The following is a 19,890-nucleotide window of genomic DNA, read 5'->3' as shown; positions in this document are numbered from 1 at the left end:
TCTGTACCAAGAAGCCCATTGAGTACCTTCTTCAGTCTTCCATGTTTTAGCATTTGAAATTTTTTTTGCAGAGCAATTTTCTAGCTCCCATGGCTGGGGTGATTAGCTTAATCATGCACCACCACGTTGGAAAGCAGCAGAAATCATTCCATCAAGTTTAACATATTCTGCCCCATGGATCTGCTATTTATCACACAAAGCTAAGAGTTGACGGGAAGAGGAGGACCCCCACCCACACGCCCAAGAATTAGGGACCAGTATCTCCCTTGGGGGGCCTTGAGATGCACTCCGTCTATCCTTTCCCCTTGCCTGCCCTTTGTCAGAGTCTTGCATCATCTTCCCACGCAAACACAGAAGAGCATTACCACATCTCTCCCCGTGACCTTCCCCTTGTAGCACCACAACACCCCTGTCTCTGATAGGAGAGCCAGGCTTTCCTCAACTGGACGGTCACTTGGATCCATGCCAAGTTGATCTGAGAGCCCAGCTGCCTTGTTTGCTCTTCTCGTTGCTTGTGGGGGAATGGTAAATGCCGGCATCTGAAGTATGTTCTGTCAGATGTGTTCATAGTAAATAGTATTGCCTGCCTTCCTAAAGATAATTATTTTCCAGTAGCTCCTATTTTCCAATAGCCCCCCTAACTGTCCCCCTGAAGGACCAGGTGCGCAGCCTGGAAGTCATTTTGGACTCGCAGCTGTCCATGGAGACGCAGGTCAATTCTGTGTCCAGGGCAGCTGTTTACCAGCTCCATCTGGTACTCAGGCTGAGACCCTCCCTGCCTGCGGACTGCCTTGCCAGAGTGGTGCATGCTCTGGTTGTCTCTCGCTTGGACTACTGCAATACGCTCTACGTGGGGCTACCTTTGAAGGTGACCTGGAAACTACAATTAATCCAGAATGCGGCAGCTAGACTGGAGACTGGGAGCGGCCGCCAAGACCATATAAAACCGGTCTTGAAAGACCTACATTGGCTCCCAGTACGTTTCCGAGCACAATTCAAAGTGTTATTGCTGACCTTTAAAGCCCTAGATGGCCTTGGTCCAGTATACCTGAAGGAGCGTTTCCACCCCCCTTGTTCTCCCCGGATGCTGAGTCCAGTTCCGAGGGCCTTCTGGCAGTTCCCTCGCTGCGAGAAGCCAAGTTACAGGGAACCAGGCAGAGGGCCTTCTCGGTAGTGGCACCCGCCCTGTGGAATGCCCTCCCATCAAATGTCAAAGAAATAAACAACTACCAGACCTTTAGAAAACATCTGAAGGCGGCCCTGTTTAGGGAAGCTTTTAATGTTTGATGGACTACTCTATTTTAATATTTTGTTGGAAGTCGCCCAGAGCTCAAGGTGGTTCCCCCACTTCTCATTTAATCCCCACTACAACCCTGTGAGGTAGGTTAGGCTGAGAGATCGTGACCTGCCCAAGGCCACCCAGTGAGCTTCAGCCATTCTCTTCTGAGAATGAAACTTGCTCCGGTTACTTAGACCAGGCAATTTCACTTTCTATATGTTACCCTCTGTTTTTCCTCTAGGGAGATTTTCCCATACCTGGTGGTAGTGATTGGCCTAGAGAATGTGCTGGTCCTCACGAAATCTGTCGTTTCCACGCCCGTCGACCTGGAAGTGAAGTTGAGGATTGCTCAAGGTACGTGGAGCGAAGCCGGCACGTTCTGCCAGACCATTGGCCCATCTCTGGTCTGGTTTTTTTTTGGGGGGGGGAGACTTGATATCCCACCTTTCACTCCCCTTAAGGCGTCTCAAAGCAGCTAACCATCTCCTTTCCCTTCCTCCCCCACAACAAACACTCTGTGAGGTGAGTGAGGCTGAGAGACTTCAGAGAAGTGTGACTGGCCCAAGGTCACCCAGCAGCTGCAAGTGGAGGAGCGGAGACGTGAACCCGGTTCACCAGATTACGAGTCCACCGCTCTTGAACCACTACACCACACTGGCTCCCAATCTGTTCTAATTGGCAGTGGCTTGACAAGGTCTTTCCCACACCTGGCACCTGAGATCAGTGCTTGGTGATCTTCTGCATACAAAGTAATCCCTCTGTTGCTGAGCTGTGATCTTTCCTCTGTGTCAATCCATGCCCCAGCAGTCACTCTGGGTCTTAGATGTGTCGAAGGCACAGGGGAGTATATTGGCATGGGTCAGAGCAGCCTGGGGGACAGGCCCCATGACAGACTGAAGCCTCTCAATTGACACCAGATTAAACACACCGAGATTACTGCATGGCACTCATTAGGAAATACGGGAGGAACCTAGCAATCCTGCTTTGCAATCCAGTCTCAATAGGCATAGCTAGGGAACACATCTTAAAAAGCAGAGACGTCACCTTGCCAACAAAGGTCCATATAGTTAAAGCTATGGTTTTCCCAGTAGTGATGAGCTGGACCGTAAAGAAGGCTGGTCGCCGAAGAATGGATGCTTTTGAATTATGGTGCTGGAGGAGACTCTTGAGAGTCCCATGGACTGCAAGAAGATCAAACCTCTCCATTCTGAAGGAAATCAGCCCTGAGTGCTCACTGGAAGGACAGATCCTGAAGCTGAGGCTCCAAGGCTTTGGCCACCTCATGAGAAGAGAAGACTCCCTGGAAAAGACCCTGATGTTGGGAAAGATGGAGGGCACAAGGAGAAGGGGACGACGAAGGACGAGATGGTGGGACAGTGTTCTCGAAGCTACCAGCATGAGTTTGACCAAACTGTGGGAGGCAGTGGAAGACAGGAGGGCCTGGTGTGCTCTGGTCCAGGGGGTCACGAAGAGTCAGACACGACTAAACGACTAAAGAACAACAAGGCAGCACAGAAGAGCCCATTAGAAAGCAAGCAATTTGATATCTTTGTCGTGTGTGTAGAGGTTGATTTAAGCTTTTTTTAATAACGTGTGTACTAAGAAGAACCCGCTGCATCAGGCCAAGGTAGTAAATTGTCCCTTCACTTTCAGTGAAGGTAGCAATTTGCACAAACCGAGCAAGGAAGTGTTCCTCCTCTCATTGAATTTTCAGCAGCATATTTGACCCAGGAGCACCAAAATGTTTCAAAATTAGCAAAGCCAGTTGCGTTCTCCAGCCACTTCTCCCCTTATGTGTCATGTATGCTGGCTGGTTCCTGACAACAGGGGCACGAAACTGAAGTGTGGAGTTATCTGTCCCTCCAGAAGAGCACTTTGAACTTTGGGAGTTCAGCAACCCATTGATTTTTGCTTGTTGTGTTTGTCTTTTGTTCTGTTAATAATTTTTGCCCTTTTAAAGAAGGGGTGGGGAGTCTCTGTCCTGCGGACCAATACCAGGCCTCCCCATTTGGCTTCCGAGGCAGTTTCCCAAACTACGTTCCCCTGTCTCCATATGTGATGTCTGCTGTGGAGCGCTTGAGAGACACAGCTGCCTCTCCTGCAAAAAGCAGCTGTTGCACAGGGGGTTCAGTCCTTCTTGGTGACTGTCTCCCCCCAGATCAGCAGGACCACCCGCCTGCCACGCACATGACGTTGTTACATTAGATGATTGGCAAGTGGGTGGTCCCACGCAGCTACCAAAGTTGGACCAAATGACGGGGGGAGATAAAGACCTGGCCCTCCAGGCCAACAAGGCTCCCCTGTCATAAATCAATGCCACTGCCCTCTTAAAATGTTTTTGTATTGGGCAGTCGCTGCAGGTCAAGCAGGCCCCCAGCCTCTAATCACCCACCTTAACCTGACGTCTGCATGTGTCCCCTTTCCCTAGGTTTGAGCAATGAGAGTTGGTCAATTATGAAGAACATGGCTACAGAGCTGGGGATCATTCTGATTGGCTACTTCACCTTCGTCCCAGCTATCCAGGTACTTGGTGGGTTCTTGTGGGGCAGAAGCCCTTGGCTTCTTGGGGTGGGGGGTTGGTTTAGCCTGGCAATTACCCACCACCTGCAGAGCATCCTTGGAAATAATTAATAATAATAATAATAATAATAATAATAATAATAACAGTAATAAATAATTTTATATTTATACCCTGTCCATCTGGCTGGGTTTCCCCAGCCACTCTGGGCAGCTTCCAACAGAATATTAAAATACAATAACCTATTAAACATTAAAAGCTTCCCTAAACAGGGCTGCCTTCAGATGTCTTCTAAAAGTCTGGTAGTTGTTCTCTATGACATCTGGTGGGAGGGCGTTCCAGAGGGCGGGTGCCACTGCCGGGAAGGGCTTGTGGTCCTCCCCTTCTTCTCAGACCTCCTGTGTTGCCATCCCATGTTAGTCCACAGCGTCTTGTGCCATCTGCCAACCCTCTTCCTGCAGTTCACAGTTGCCCAAAATTTTCAGTCAGTTCAATCTACTAGCTCATCAAATGTCTCCGTGTTTTCATCTGGCAACAGTCAGTTGTGTTTCTGTAGCCCTGAGACACTTGCCTAGTGGGGTCCCCCTTGAAGACCGCCTTGATGCTACAAGGCTAGATGGGGCTTGGCTGTTGGGGGCGCCTCAGCCATCCATGTTGCCATCTTGCTACCTTCTAGATCAGTGGTTCTCAACCTGTTGTGGGACTACAACTCCCATCATCCCTGAGCTCTGGCCTTGCTAGCTAGGGGTGATGGGAGTTGTAGTTCAACAACATCTGGGGACCCACAGGTTGAGAAAGGCTGTTCTAGATGCAGTTCAGATGGGGGGGGGGAGTGCGGCATTTCATTCATTCATTCATTCATTCATATGCCACTTTCCCTCCCAAAAAATCATGCTCAAAGCAGCTTACAACAAAGAAAACGGGAACGCGTTTCAAAACCAAACAGTGCAAAAGCAATTTCATAACAACAGACCAAAGTGACACAATAGCAAATGTAGTAACATGCAAAAAACAAAACAAAACAGAAACCACGTTTCCCTACTATAAATATAACAAGATTACATAACAGCCTCGGTCCAGTATATCTGAAGGAGCGTCTCCACCTCCATCGTTCTGTCTGGACACTGAGGTCCAGCTCCAAGGGCCTTCTGGCGGTTCCCTCACTGTGAGAGGCCAAGTTACAGGGAACCAGGCAGAGGGCCTTCTTGATAGTGGCACCCGCCCTATGGAACGCCCTCCCATCAGATGTCAAAGCGATAAACAACTACCTGACGTTCAGAAGACATCTGAAGGCAGCCCTGTTCAGGGAAGTTTTTAATATGTGACATTTTAGTGTATTTTTCATCTTTGTTGGAAGCTGCCCAGAGTGGCTGGGGAAACCCAGCCAGATGGGCGGGGTACAAATAATAAATTATTATTATTATTATTATTATTATTATTAATTATTATTAACAACAGCCAGCATCCCATAACAAAACATAACAAGGGAGTTCTCCTTGGTCCCAGAAACACCCCTCCCATATAACGTTGCTCACAGTCTCCTGCAGCAGCTTCTTGCAGGGCTTCCAAGGTCAAGGGGTGGGATAGCTTGAAACACCCCTCCCATAATGTAACTCACATTTTACCTTGAAAGCCGCTCAGTGTGTTGAGACCTGCCTATGTCTTAGGGAATGCTTTCCGTCACTACCATGGTAAGGCCCGCAACCTGTTGAAGGCAGCTTCATAACAGTCCACTCCCTGAACTGGGTCTGTTCCTGGCAGGACTTCCTCTTGGAAGCCTGCTGTGGCCTGAAAGCCTTGCTTGTCTCTGTTCCCTTCTCCACAGTTCATAGATTAAATACCATTAAGATCCTTTTGATGGGATAGAAAGCGTATTTTGAGCTGATAGGCAGAACCTTTATGCCTCCTGGGCTGTAGCAGCAGAATGGCGGCAGATTCTGGTGGCTGAAATCCAAACCTTCCAGCCCTGATTTCTGCATCTTTGCAATAATGGTGCCTGGAACAGGTCTGCTTGTTTGCCCCTTATCTGTGGCCCTGAACGTGAAGGACACATAAGAGATAATGCTCAGCATGCTTGTCACAGAGTCCAAGGAATTCTGGCAATAGGGAGCCAAGTTGCCGCAGGCTTCACGTGCTTTTGACCCTCGCCCCGTTCGCTTGAGGTCTGGTCTGCACTGTTTGGCTAAGGACGTTTACCTCATTACCCCCTGGGTTTAGCCTCCTCTTGCTCTCCGGAGGTAGAATTGGTCCCTCAAATAGGTGACCCGTTGTGTCGAGAGATGTGGGAACGCACATGTTCACACATACCCTTACCTCCTCCCTGCTCCCTGCCCTGGGCAGCACGGATCCTGAAACAGATCGTAAATACACCTTCCTCCAAAAACCGGAAGCACTTTTGCTGGGGTTGATGGGGGAAGAAATCGCGCAAAGTGGACCAGAGGCTATTTTTGTATGCCACAGTTGCGGCAAGAACTTTATTAGCCCCAAAGTGGAAATTACAGGAAATACCAACGATTGCGGAGTGGCAGACGAAAATGATCGACTGTGTAGAACTGGCAAAACTGACTTGCAGAATCAGGAACCAGGAGGAGTCAAAATTCCAGAGAGACTGGAGTAAATTTATCGATTACGTTAATAATCATTGCGAAAGTTTGAAGACACTAGCAGGACTGAAATGATTCCTACGACGGTGACTTTATAGTTTTAAGTTATAAATGCGAGATACAGATTTGTAATAGAAAGCTTGTTAAGGGATGGGAAGGAAGGAAGTCTTGCGCTCGGCAGAGTGCGGAAAGATGGGATTGGTGATGTAAAGTGAAATTATTGTTTGATGAGAAAATGAATAAAAATTATATTTATAAAGAAGATCCTGGAACCGCTGCTCCTGTTGCTGAGTGAGAACTGCTGAGGCATGTCTAGCATAAGCAGTTGCACACTGTTTCTTGCTGCACAAAAATCTGCATTTTCTGCCTGCTCTGGGGCGACTCTCCCTGCTGGGAGCTGAGTACAGCAGCTGACAAACACCCTGCTCTCTTGTGCCTTGCAGGAATTCTGCCTCTTTGCTGTGGTGGGCTTGGTGTCCGACTTCTTCCTCCAGATGCTCTTCTTCACCACCGTCCTGTCCATTGACATCCGCCGCATGGAGGTAAAAGAAGGCAGTAATGATAATTATTATTATTTATCACTTGTGCCCTGACCTTGTGACAGGGTTGCCCCAGCCGCTCTGGGTGGCTTCCAACAAAATATTAAAAACACACACACACACAATACATCAGACATTAAAAGCCTTCTGATACTGGGCTGCCTTCAGATGTCTAACGGAAGGTCGTCTAACGTAATTGTTTATTACTTGCAGTGGTTCCCAGAGGGGGCCGTGGGATTCTCTAGAGGGGAGGCAGGGGGTGCTGGAAGTATAAATGACTATCCGACCATCACTGAATCAGGTTTATCAATACCGTCAAATGAATTGAACTAGGTAATTATAATTGGATTTTGGATAAATGTGCAAATCATTGCCACTGTTTTGAATTTTATTGTGTTGTTATCGTCCTTGGTTGGTTGTGCAAAATGTTCTGAAATGCTTTTTACAGGGAAGGGGAGGGGGCACAGGGGATGAGTTTACAGAATGAAAAGGGGGGTGGGCTAACCCTTGTGTGCTTGGCTGGGTGTCTTATGAGCTGAGAGAAGCAGGGATTACAAGATCAGGCACTTCTGAATACAGAGGTTCAAGTCAGCTGTACGTGGATGACTTAAACTGGCACTTGTCATTGGAGGCAATTCACTGAACACAGATTCGGGGCACAGATTTGGGATTCTGTGTGCCACAGTGTGAGACGCCGATGGCCAGCTTCTCTGGCAACCCTGTGTTTCAGGCCACGTACCTACGGGGCTGCCTCTCCTGGTATGCCCCGCAGAGGACCTTAAGGTCCACAAATAACAACACTTTGGTGGTCCCGAGCCTCAAGGAGGTTAGATTGGTTTCAACTAGGGCCAGGGCTCTTTCAGCACTGGCCCCGACATGGTGGAACGCTCTGTCACAAGAGACTAGGGTCCTGCGGGACTTGACATCTTTCTGCAGGGCCTGCAGGACAGAGCTGTTCCGCCTGGCCTTTGGTTTGGACTCAGTCTGATCCTTATGTTTCCCTCCCCTTATGGTCTTGATTTATCAGCTACTTTAAAATGAGGCTGCATTTTAAATTGCATTTTAAGCTGTATTTTAAATTGGTCCCTCCCCCCTTTCCCCCTTATTATGTTTTTACTGTGATTTTATTGGTGTTAGCCGCTCTGAGCCCGGCTCTGGCCGGGGAGGGTGGGGTATAAATAATATTTATTATTATTATTATTATTATTATCATTATGGTTAAGTTTGCTGTTGTCTTTCTGTTTCTGACCCCACCACTTTCCCTCTCTTGGCAGCTTGCAGATCTGAACAGGCGCCTCCCGGCCGAAGCCTGCATGCCCTCCTCCACCAAGCCAGCGAGCCGCTCCCAGCGGTATGAGCGGCAGCCCGCCATGCGGCCTGCCACCCCGCACACCATCACCCTGCAGCCCTCCTCCTTCAGGAACCTGCGCCTGCCCAAGCGCCTGCGGGTGATCTACTTCTTCGCCAGGACCCGGCTGGCACAGAGACTCATTATGGTAGGCCCTCCGCCGGAGCGGCTCTGCGGGCCGTGCTGCAGGAAGTGGGATGCTTCCAGTGGGAGAAACAGGCAGGGCTTTTGTCAGCTGGGAAGTGGAGCAGAAAAGCCCTGCTGGGCTGAGGGCAGGGCTGGGAGGCAGAGCACAAAGAGGCAGGAAGAGCCAAGGCTGTAGCTGGCTAGCATGGCTGGCTCCTTCTACCCATCATCTGCCTGGGTTGGTGTCCGTGGGTGCTGGAACAATGGCATGACCCAGAGGGTGGAGAGTTGACAGGAGGCCGCCTCCCCCCCCCCCCCCTGAAATCATGGTGACCAAGCGGGTTCTTCTTTTAACCTCCTTTCGTCAGGCTTGTAAGACAGAGCTATTCCGCCTGGCCTTTAATTTGAATTCAGCCTGATCTTTTATTTCCCTTCTCTTCCCTCCTCTCCCCCCCCCCCTTTTATGAAGATCACCCGCTCTGAGACCCCACAGCTAATTCTCCCCTGACCTCCTCACTGGCCCAAGTAGGACCAATTTAGCCCTGGGGATTATCTAATTGATTTTTGAATTTTATTGTTATTCATGTTTTTATACTGCATTATATGCTGCTTTTATAATTAAGTGTTTTAAAGTGTTTTAAATTCGTTGTTAGCCGCCCTGAGCCCAGTTTTTGAACCGGGAAGGGCGGGGTATAAATAAAAAAAAAATTATTATTATTATGGCTAAAATTTACAGAGATTGTAAATCTCTTTACACCTTAAAAGCGGCATATGAATGTTATATATTAGCAGTACTTGAGGTAGCCTAGTCAGCTGGGAGGATGGATGTTGGTGCACTCGCCCAGGCCATGCCTAAGAACTGGGATTTTGGAGGGGCAGATAATCATCATCAGTACAGTGGTGCCTCGCAAGACGAAAATAATCCGTTCCGGGAGTCTTTTCGTCTTGCGGTTTTTTCGTCTTGCGAAGCAAGCCCATTAGCGGATTAGCGCTATTGGCACTTTAAGGGCTAAAAACGGCTTTTTAAGGCTTAAGGGATTAGCGGTTTTGCTGCTAAAATGCTTTTAGCAGCTTAGCGATTCAGAATAAGGGGTTTTGGAGCAAAAAAATGTTTTTCCGTCAATTTTCGTCTTGTGAAGCAAGCCCATAGGGAAATTCGTCTTGCGAAGCGCCTCTGTAGACTGAAAACCCTTTCGTCTTGCGGGTTTTCCGTCTTGCGAGGCATTCGTCTTGCGGGGCACCACTGTAGTATGTTTATGTTTATATATGCAAGGTCCCTAAGCGGTTTATGTAAAACACAGTAAGTTTTTTTTTTTTTTAATAAAGTATATTAATGTTTAAAACCAAAAATACAAAGAACGACGTCAGAAAATACAGAGAAGCCATCAACAAAACATGCAGTTAAATATCAATAAATAATTAGCATGACAGTGTGATAAATCTTGTGGGATAGATGAGTCCTTAGGCAGTGTTTAGAGTTGGCCACTGTTTCTGGCTCATGGACAGCACACAGAAGGGGGTTTGACCATTGGTCATGTCGACTGGGTCCAAAAGGAGCTGGAGTGTGTTGGGTTCCCTATCTGCATGGAGAATTACACCTCTTCGGTTTCCCTTACGCTGCTTCTGGCTCTTCCATCAACAGACGGGTGCAGGGAAGTGAAAGAAATTGGGGAGTGGACTCAATCCAGAAGAGGGCTGTGGATTTCTGAGGTCCACAAAGGCTCCTTTGCTTAGAACACATGGATTTTTGGTTCTGGGAGACTTTTGTGTCAGGGAAAGCAGGGTTCTGCGAGAGCCAGTGTGGTGTAGTGGTTAAGAGCGGTAGACTCGTAATCTGGTGAACCGGGTTCGCGTCTCCGCTCCTCCACCTGCAGCTGCTGGGGGACCTTGGGCCAGTCACACTTCTTTGAAGTCTCTCAGCCCCACTCACCTCACAGAGTGTTTGCTGTGGGGGAGGAAGGGAAAGGAGAATGCTAGCCGCTTTGAGACTCCTTCGGGTAGTGATAAAGCGGGATATCAAATCCAAACTCTTCTTCTTCTGCAGACGGGGACCATGGTGTGGATTGGCATCTTGTTTTACACCGACCCGGCCGGCCTCCGCCCTTACCTGGCCTCTCAAGTCACGGAGCAGAGCCCGCTGGGCGAGGCAGGGCTGCCCGCCATGCCGGTTCCTGGGGAGGTCCTTCCCACTGGCGACGCCAAGCTGTCTCTCTCTGTCTTCGCTTCGGACCCCGTCCAGCAGCTGTCGGAGAACCAGACGCTGGATTCGCTGAGCAGGCAAGAACCGAGCCACCATGCCAAGGCTGAAGAGCAGGAGAGCCGGGGGAGCAGCGGGCAGCCGGATCTGGGCCCCAAGGCGGAAGTGACATGGGGAGTGGAAGATGAGGAGATCTGGAGGAAGCTCTCCTTCCGGCACTGGCCTTCTCTGTTCAGCTACTACAACATCACGCTGGCCAAACGGTGAGTGGCAAGAAGACAGGCCTGATGTTTCTGCCAGGGCAGAAAGCTCACAAAGTCACTCTGCCGCATCTGTGGACCACGTTGGTTAAGCACAGGGAGGGAATGTCAGTGGCCAGAGTCTTCCCAGTATGTCAGGAGGCTTGTGTACTTGGAGATTGGCCTCCAAAGTTGGAGTGGAGTCTTCTGGCCCCTCGAACTCTGGGTGCAGGGCTGGCTTCTTCCTGATAAAACTGTGGCGTTCCCAAAGCAAAGGAAGGATTGGTCTCTGATTAATAGATTGACCAGCAAGACTCTGGACGGGATGCCAATAATAATTCCTGTCCACCCCTCGGCCCAGGTCGTTTAATTCACAAAAGAGCTTTTTACACAGTGTTCGTAAGAACCAATCAGATTTCAAAAACCCCCACGTGGGGCTAAAGTTACATCAGAAGAAATTCTTTTAACTACAAAGAAACTATGGAGCCTCAAGGTCCATAAATAGCAACACCCTAGTGGTCCCAGGCCCTAAGGAAGTTAGATTGGCTTCAACCAGAGCCAGGGCCTTTTCAACTCTGGCTCCGGTCTGGTGGAACACTCTGCCTCATGAGACCAGGGCCCTGCAGGATCTGATTTCTTTCTGCAGGGCCTGTAAGACAGAGTTGTTCCGCCTGGCCTTTGGCTTGGAGCCAATTTGATTCCCTCCCTCTCTTTCTTTTTTCTTTTCCTTCTCCTCCTGCGATGAGGCTACATTTTAATATTTTAATGTTCCATTATTTTAATGTTGTATTTTACTTTTGTTTTTAAGTTGTAATCATTCATCTTGTTTTTATTATTGCTTGTAAGCCGCTCTGAGCCTGGCCTTGGCTTGGGAGGGCGGGGTATAAATAAAAAATTATTATTATTATTATTATTATTATTATTATTTCCTATTTGAGCATGCATAGTAGTCCAGAGTAAATAAAATAGGAAGCAATGCTTTTAGGAAAACCCGGAAGTCATAAACAGCAGTAAACAGTATTTACCATCTCCTTGTGAACTCTCTTCCTGGCCCTTAGATCTATCTAAAGATCAAAGCAACCTACTATCTTTATGTACTGAGGATGCCTGATGAAGCAGCTGGCCTGTGTTTCAGAATGCTTATACATGCCTGTCAGGTGTCGAGAAATAGGACAGATGCAGAAGCATGGATTGATCAGAAATCGCATCAAAATGGCTCAAATCCAGTCAACGCAGTGCTTTCATCCCAGACACAAATGGCTTGCTCCATATTTTTTTATAATTCCCCATAGCAATCCCACCTGATCACTACAAAAACTGTGGAACTCATTCCAGCAGGAGGTAGTGATGGCCACCAACTTGGCTTTGAAAGAGGACCAGACAAATTTATGGAGGAAGAGAGGGCTATTGACGGCTACTAGTTGTGATGGAGCCTACGGTCTGCCTCAGAGGCAGTAATGATTCCGAATGCCAAGGCTCTTGTGCTTGAATCTTGTTTGTGGGTGTTCCACAGCCATCTGGCTGGCTGCTGTGAGAACAAGATGCAGAATTAGATCGGCTCCTGATTATGTTCTTTGCTCTTGTGTCCTCTGATAACACGGGGTGCTCTTCTTTGCCCTCCAGCCATGCATTTTGGAATTACTTCATTTGTTTTGTTTACTTGCACACTGCTTCCTCGTCCGTGTTCTCAAAGTAGCAGTAGTATATTATGAAAAAACAGAACTCAACAACAAGGGGTGGGGGTAAAAGCATTGATGCCTGGGAGAGAATTAGCAAAGATTCAGAAAGAACAGCAGGTGCAGTGGAACCTCAATTTTTGAACATTTCGGAAGCCAAACGCTGAAAACCCGGAAGTGAATGCTTCTGTTTTCAAATGCGACTCAGAAGTCGAACAGCTTCTGAAATGTGTTTCTCATTTTTTCCCCATTAGGTTGCTGACAGGCCTTTGATCCTTGGTTGTGCAATGTTCTGGAAGTCAAACAGTTTTCCGGAACAGATTACGTTCGAAAACCGAGGTTCCACTGTAGTAAAAAAAGATCCTGTTAAGGCTCATGTGCTCCAGCATAGGGCAGCCTGTTCCTGCCACCTTCTGAAGGAAGAGAGGGAAATGGGCAGTCAGACCTCACCTGGCCAGGAACTATTATGAATGGAGGCACCCCCAGTGCCATAGCACAGTCTTGTTTTTGATAATATGCAAAAAATTGTAACTAAAAGCTGCCTTCTGGCTTATTCACACAATACTGGACATTGCATCGAGCTAATAATAATAATAGGGGACGCGGGTGGCGCTGTGGGTTAAAGCCTCAGCGCCCAGGGCTTGCCGATCGAAAGGTCGGCAGTTCGAATCCCCACGGCGGGGTGCGCTCCCGTTGTTCGGTCCCAGCGCCTGCCAACCTAGCAGTTCGAAAGCACCTCTGGGTGCAAGTAGATAAATATGGACCGCTTACTAGCGGAAAGGTAAACGGCGTTTCCGTGTGCGGCTCTGGCTCGCCAGAGCAGCGATGTCACGCTGGCCACGTGACCCGGAAGTGTCTCTGGACAGCACTGGCCCCCGGCCTCTTTGAGTGAGATGGGCGCACAACCCTAGAGTCTGTCAAGACTGGCCCGTACGGGCAGGGGTACCTTTACCTTTAATAATAATAATAATAATAATAATAATAAATAATAATAATAATTTATTATTTGTACCCAGCCAGATGGGCGGGGTACAAATAATACATTATTATTATTATTATTATTATTATTATTATTCCCCAGCCACTCTGGGCGGCTTCCAACAAAGATGAAAAATACACTAAAATGTCACATATTAAAAACTTCCCTGAACAGGGCTGCCTTCAGATGTCTTCTGAATGTGAGGTAGTTGTTTATCTCTTTGACATCTGATGGGAGGGCATTCCACAGGGCGGGCGCCACTACCAAGAAGGCCCTCTGCCTGGTTCCCTGTAACTTGGCCTCTCGCAGTGAGGGAACCGCCAGAAGGCCCTCGGAGCTGGACCTCAGTGTCCGGGCAGAACGATGGAGGTGGAGACGCTCCTTCAGATATACTGGACTGAGGCCGTTTAGGGCTTTAAAGGTCAGCACCAACACTTTGAATTGTGCTCGGAAACGGGAGCCAATGTAGGTCTTTCAAGACCGGTGTTATGTGGTCTCGGCGGCCGCTCCCAGTCACCAGTCTGGCTGCCGCATTCTGGATTAGTTGTAGTTTCCGAGCTAAGAAACGCAGGCAGCGAAAAAGCCATGAGCTGAGTGAATGGTGTCCTCTGAGAAGGCCTTTCTGCCTCTTGTCCCTGCTTTTTGTATGTTGGCCGGTCAGTCCTGTCCTTATCGCTTCTCTTACTGCTCTTGCAGGTACATCAGCATCCTTCCAGTGATCCCAGTCACTCTGTACCTGAACCCGCAGGAGGCCTTGGAGGCACGCCATCCTCACGAGGCAAATCGATACTACCCATTCTTCGCACCGAGCAGTGAGAAGTCGGAGCAGGTGGCGGAAGGTGTGCCCAAAGTCCAAGGGCACCAAGATGTCACGCTGTACAAGTAAGAGAGCTGATCGTGGGGGGGAGATGCTGCCAAAGTGAGGGGTGGGGAGGGAAGAGTGAGAGCTGAGGGGGCCCATTAAAACACTGCTGGTTTGTAAGCCTGTGCCGGGCATGGCATGCCACTCCTGCTTTAGAGTGGCTGGTTTCTCAGTATGTTGCAGAACAGAATGGGGAACCAGGCAGAGGGCCTTCTCGGTAGTGGCGCCCACCCTGTGGAACGCCCTCCCATCAGATGTCAAAGCGATAAACAATTACCTGACATTCAGAAGACGTCTTAAGGCAGCCCTGTTCAGGGAAGTTTTTAACGTGTGATATTTTACTGTATTTTTGGTTTCTATGGAAGCCGCCCAGAGGGGCTGGGGAGGCCCAACCAGATGGGCGGGGTATAAATAATAAATTATTATTATTATTATTATTATTATTATTATTATTATTATTATAACAGAAACTACCGTAGTGAGTTGGGTGAAAGATCTGCTTTTATCCCACACAATTTATCTGAGATGTGTGTGCACCTTAAAATTCTTATAACAGAGCATAGCCCTGTGTTCTCTCTCAGCTGCACTGACTCAAGCGCTAGATGACCCTGCTGTAGCCATTGGCACCTGTTTGGATCTGTTGTATTCTTTTCCTTTATTTATAGAAATATTTTATGCCGTGTCATAAAAAGATATATCAAAGCAGCTTGCAGCAATAAAACCATAAAACCATGCAATAAAGAAGTTAAAAGCAGACATCAGCTACCCCTTGTGGAAGGGTACATTCTTAATTGCCTGCAAAGGCCTGGCAGAATAGAAAAGCTTTAAGCAAGTGCTTGCAAGTTGGCACAGAAGGCTCCTGCTGAATCTCTAGTGGCAGGGAGTTCCACAGGACTGGGCCAGTGGCAGGCACTGTAGACTTGGTTCCTTTCTGTCCAGTGAGCTTCACCAATTCGGGGAACGACCTGCAGATGGTCTCAGTGTACTTGAAATGATGGGATTGGAGCCAAAGGTATTTGTGACTGACTGACTTCTCCATTTTCCACGAACCACCTCAGGGTCGCTGCTTTGGGACTGGCGTCTGGGATCCTCTTGGTCCTCCTGCTCTTCTGCCTGTACAAAATCCTGTGTCCCAAAAACTATGGGCAGAACGGGCTCTCCCACAGCCGGCGGAGAAGAGGAGACCTGCCCTGCGATGACTATGGCTACTCTCCGCCGGAGACAGAGATCATCCCTCTGGTCCTCAGGGGCCACCTGATGGTAAGAAGCAAGACAGGGGCCTTGAGGTAGAGAATGCGTCTCATCCCAGCTTCTCCATCCGGACTAGAGCAGAGGCGAAACCACATAGAGGAAGCACATCTAAACTTAATGCTGTTGCAGAATTTTTAAAGGCTGTGTCTTTTGACAGGTCGATGCTGGGTAGGGTCACAGGAGGGGATGCTGTGGGGGCAAGAAACGCTAACAAGGGGGGGGGGCAAGGAACTGTGGGGCACAAAGCACCCTTTCCCAGTTGCTTGGCCACTGGGAATCTTTCCCAAAGACCTAGTCTTCGCCAGTCAGTGCCCATAAGCTTTCAGAGAGAGAGACAGAGCTGTTGCCTTCCTTCCCTGCACTTATTGGAGATCCCTGGTTTGCCACTGTTGAAAGGATAGGAAAGAGGATTGATAAATTAAAAGATAACACGGGGGGGGGGGGAGAGGAGAGAATTTTTCTATATGCAAGGACAGCTGCTAGAATAGTGATGGCTGCTAGGTGGAAGTCACAGACTATACCCACAAAGGAGAAATGGATTTGTAAACTAAATGAATATTTAATTCTGGCAAAGTTAACTGCTGTAATAAGAAATCAGTTGAATCAAAAATTAAGAAAGGAGTGGAAATGTTTTGATGAATATATGGCAAAATATTGCTCAAAAAAAGATACGCCGACATGCCCAGATTAAAATGTGAAGTACTGGATGGGAGAAAAATTAGTAAGGAAAGATAATAATAATATACAGATGATTTGAGACGATTATAGAATGCAAAGATTATTGTAAATCGTGTAATGTGGAGGAAATCGAGTGAGGGCGGAGGGAAGTGGGAGGGAGGAGAAAAGAATGTGATGAATTGAGGAAATATAAATGTAAATGTATGGGGAGGAAATGGTGTTGGCTTTGGTACATTTGTAATGTAATATGTGAAAACCAATCAAAAAGAAAAGAAGGGGGGGGGAAGGATAGGAAAGAGGGTGCCAAACTGGATGGATTCGCTCTGGTCTGATCCAGCAGCCAGACTTTTAAGGAGGCAAGCCAGGAGGCATACACTGGAGTCCTCTTGTCCTCAGGGCACGATCCTTCCTGCATTGCACCAGTTGTTCAGCATTTGACCTGTTGTGTCTTTTTGCAGGACATTGAGTGCCTGGCTAGTGACGGGATGCTGCTTGTGAGCTGCTGCTTGGTGGGCCAGATCCGCGTGTGGGACGCTCAGACGGGGGACTGCCTCACTGTCATTCCGAAGCAAGGGTAGGTTGGCTTCCTGCTGCCGACCGGCTGTTCAGGCTGATGGGCTGCTAGCTTCAATGGCGCATCATGGAAATGTGTGCAAGTCCTTGCTTGGTTGCGGATTGCTGGCTATAGAAGATGCCCCTCCTCTCCGTAGCCATTGTTTTGCCCTGTCCCTATTGGAGTTGCCGGTCCAGCATGCTCCAGCCCTTATTGCGGACCTGGGTTCAAATCCACGTGCTGTCTAAATCTCTGGGATTCCCTGCTCTCAGTCTCAGTTTCACAAAGGGTAGATATCAATAATCTACTGATGAGTGTGTTGTCTACCAGAATATGTCCAGAAATGCTTATGCACAAGAAAACGTTGCCAGTGGTCTCGAAGGAAAATTCTACTTCTGGCTGAAGTTGCTTAGTGGTACAAGCTTCAACGGGTGGTCGAGCTACACCCCAAACGCCTGTTGTCTGTTCTCTGGTAGTCTCTAGGTTAGACTTCTGCAATGTGTTATATGTGGGGCTGCCTTTGAAGATGGTTTGGAAGCTGCAGCAGCCAGGTTCCACTGTAGGGCAAGATGCTCTGACCACAAAACAACAATCCTGGGCTGATTCCACTGAGCGCCAGTTGATTTCTGGGCCCAATTCTGGCTATGACCTAGAAAGTCTCTATACAGTCATACCTCGGGTTGAATGTGCTTCAGGTTGAGCGCTTTCGGGTTGCGCTCCACAGCAACCCGGAAGTAACGGAGCGCGTTACTTCCGGGTTTCGCCGCTTGCGCATGCACAGGCGCTCAAAATGCCGTCGTGCGCGGAAGCGGCAAAATGCGACATGCGCCGTCGTGTCTTATGTTCCATTCAGGATGCGAACGGGGCTCCGGAACGGATCCCGTTCGCATCCCAAGGTACCACTGTAATCTCTTTTTTTCTTTTTGCACGCCCGGTCACAAACTTGCAGAAGAAATGAGCTGCTGGAGTGGCTTAGGGTGGAGGTCTGCTTAATTCCAAGGTGGCCATATCCCTCTCTGTGCTCTGCTTGACCCCTAACCCCACGTCCTCCTCTTCTTGGCTACCTTCCAGGCTGCGTCGAGAGAACAGCGGCATCTTTGATTACCAAGACTGCTGGGACCCCAACCGCCTCGATAGCAAGAGTGGGCTAGATGACGGCTCTGACGGCAGCTGCCGCCGTCCCTTCAAGAGGGCCCGCAGCCCCCCGCAGCCCCTCCTTTTCAGCGACCAACCTGACCTCACCTCCCTCATTGACACCAACTTCTCTGAGCAAGCCAAGGCCGCAGCTGCCCCAGAGCCCCGCCACCGCGCCACCTGCGGCCGGCAGGAGTCTGGCTACGACTTCAGCAGCCTGGTGGAGAAGGTCTGCGAGGAACAGAACCCCTCTAACTGTGTGAACTTCTTGGGCTTCTCTGCCCCCTACGGACAGGTGGCCTTCAGCCCCCAGGCTGGCAGTGGGTCCAGATCCCCAGGGTGCGGGGCTGAGGAAGGGGACTGCGTAGCCCGCAGGAGCAGCCTTGGGGATGAGCCCTATGCTGGGCTGGAGAAGATGCCCCCCCTTCCCTCTTTGGGCGGTGACTTTGAAAGCTCCATCTGGAGCCTGGAGCTGCAAGGGAACCTCATTGTGGCCGGCCGAAGCAACGGGAGGCTGGAGGTAAGGAAGGAGGCCGGGTCTTGTTGGCCTTGGGGCTTGGGGAAAGCAGAAGCTTCCATAGCTGTGCTTGTTCGGCTGCAGAGTGCCCCCTGCAAGGCCGGAAAGGAAGAACTCCTTTAGGTTTTGATCGCAAAGGACATCAAGGGCGGCACCAGCTCTCTGCCCTGAGGCTGTTGCACACAAAGCCGTGTGCACACACACCAAGCCCATGACAGCTTAGCACTGCTCGGGAGCCTTTGGCTCCTGGGTCCGATCAGGCCCACCAGGGATCCCTATTTGCCCCTCCCACCTCTCCGCCACCTCCTGTTGGCTGTGGGATTGTAAACCCACAGAGTCAAATGGAAAAGAATCAGAACCGTAACCTAAGTGCACTCCAGTGCTTTTAGAATTTGTACCTTAAAGCCCACCGATTACAGCTGCAAAAGGAAGGAACTGAGAGCGCAGTCTAAAGGCTCCCCATTTCTTATGGCTCCCATGCTATCTAGCAGTGTTAGAAACTCGGCTATATACGCTAGGCGCCAAATGGTTCCTTAAACCAAGTTGCCAAAATGGAATGCGTAGTTGCCGTGTTTTTTTTTTTAATATAATATTTATTAAGCTTTTTACACAAAAAATGAAACAAGAAACAACAGAAAAATACAAAATTACAAAAGCACAAAACAACAAAAAGCATAAAAGAAAAAGAAAAAGAAGTAATAAAAACAGTTCCATCTTCATAATATTTCTTGCATTTACTTATTTCCCCGACTTCCCCACACCTCCCTTCACTGTATTCCAAATCATATATTTAATCAGCAAATCCCTTCCCTCTATCTTAATTGATCTTTATCTTAATTTTAGTATCTTAATATATATTAATCTCCTTGGTATCTTGAAATATTAGATCTTTTAAATTTACAACTTTTTACTAATAACCTTTTACATTCAATCTGATGTCATTCTAACATTCATTAATCTTATAGTATTTCTGTAAACAATCTTTAAATTTCTTCCAATCTTCTTCCACCGTCTCTTCTCCCTGGTCTCTGTTGCTGTTTTGGGGCAAGACAGCTCCAAAGTCTTATTTATCAGTTGTGAGCTAGGTTAAGAGAGAACCTAAAGGCATCTTCGCTTGGTCACAAGTGGCCAATAGTCAGGTACAAAGTGTGCCTAATTTCGAACACTGCTTTCAAGCAGTGGCTGCAGTTACTTGACACCTGGTGATTGAGAGGCGCATGTCCCTGGGGGTGGGTCAGTTGTAGATCTGGCCTGCCAAACAGATCCGGTTCCCATCTCTGTCTCAGAAGATGCCATGGCCCAATCTGTCTTGAGCAAGGGCAAGGGAAATGGGAGGCCAATGAGCCAGAGGCCAGCTGATATAACACGCATCCTCACCTGGCATGGAATTG

The 19,890-nt window shown here is 48.6% G+C and overlaps 1 protein-coding gene across 2 annotated transcripts in view; it reads left to right on the top strand.

Moving 5' to 3' along the window:
* Window positions 1-19,890, top strand: part of SCAP (SREBF chaperone) — a 60,834-nt gene that overhangs the window by 27,031 nt on the left and 13,913 nt on the right. For both annotated transcript variants that reach the window (XM_083406087.1, XM_083406088.1), the window contains exons 9-17: window positions 1,521-1,633; window positions 3,708-3,802; window positions 6,844-6,942; window positions 8,214-8,435; window positions 10,458-10,873; window positions 14,201-14,386; window positions 15,425-15,626; window positions 16,754-16,869; window positions 17,920-18,502. In XM_083406087.1, the coding sequence (XP_083262213.1) occupies window positions 1,521-1,633; window positions 3,708-3,802; window positions 6,844-6,942; window positions 8,214-8,435; window positions 10,458-10,873; window positions 14,201-14,386; window positions 15,425-15,626; window positions 16,754-16,869; window positions 17,920-18,502 (2,032 nt within the window). The remainder of the gene's footprint in view (window positions 1-1,520; window positions 1,634-3,707; window positions 3,803-6,843; window positions 6,943-8,213; window positions 8,436-10,457; window positions 10,874-14,200; window positions 14,387-15,424; window positions 15,627-16,753; window positions 16,870-17,919; window positions 18,503-19,890) is intronic.

The sequence above is a fragment of the Podarcis tiliguerta genome (assembly GCF_965153285.1).
Source record: "Podarcis tiliguerta genome assembly, chromosome: 12".
NCBI classification, from domain to species: Eukaryota; Metazoa; Chordata; class Lepidosauria; order Squamata; family Lacertidae; genus Podarcis; species Podarcis tiliguerta.
The sequence above is the reverse complement of the archived record's forward strand: the minus strand, read 5'-3'. Positions and strand labels throughout refer to the sequence as shown.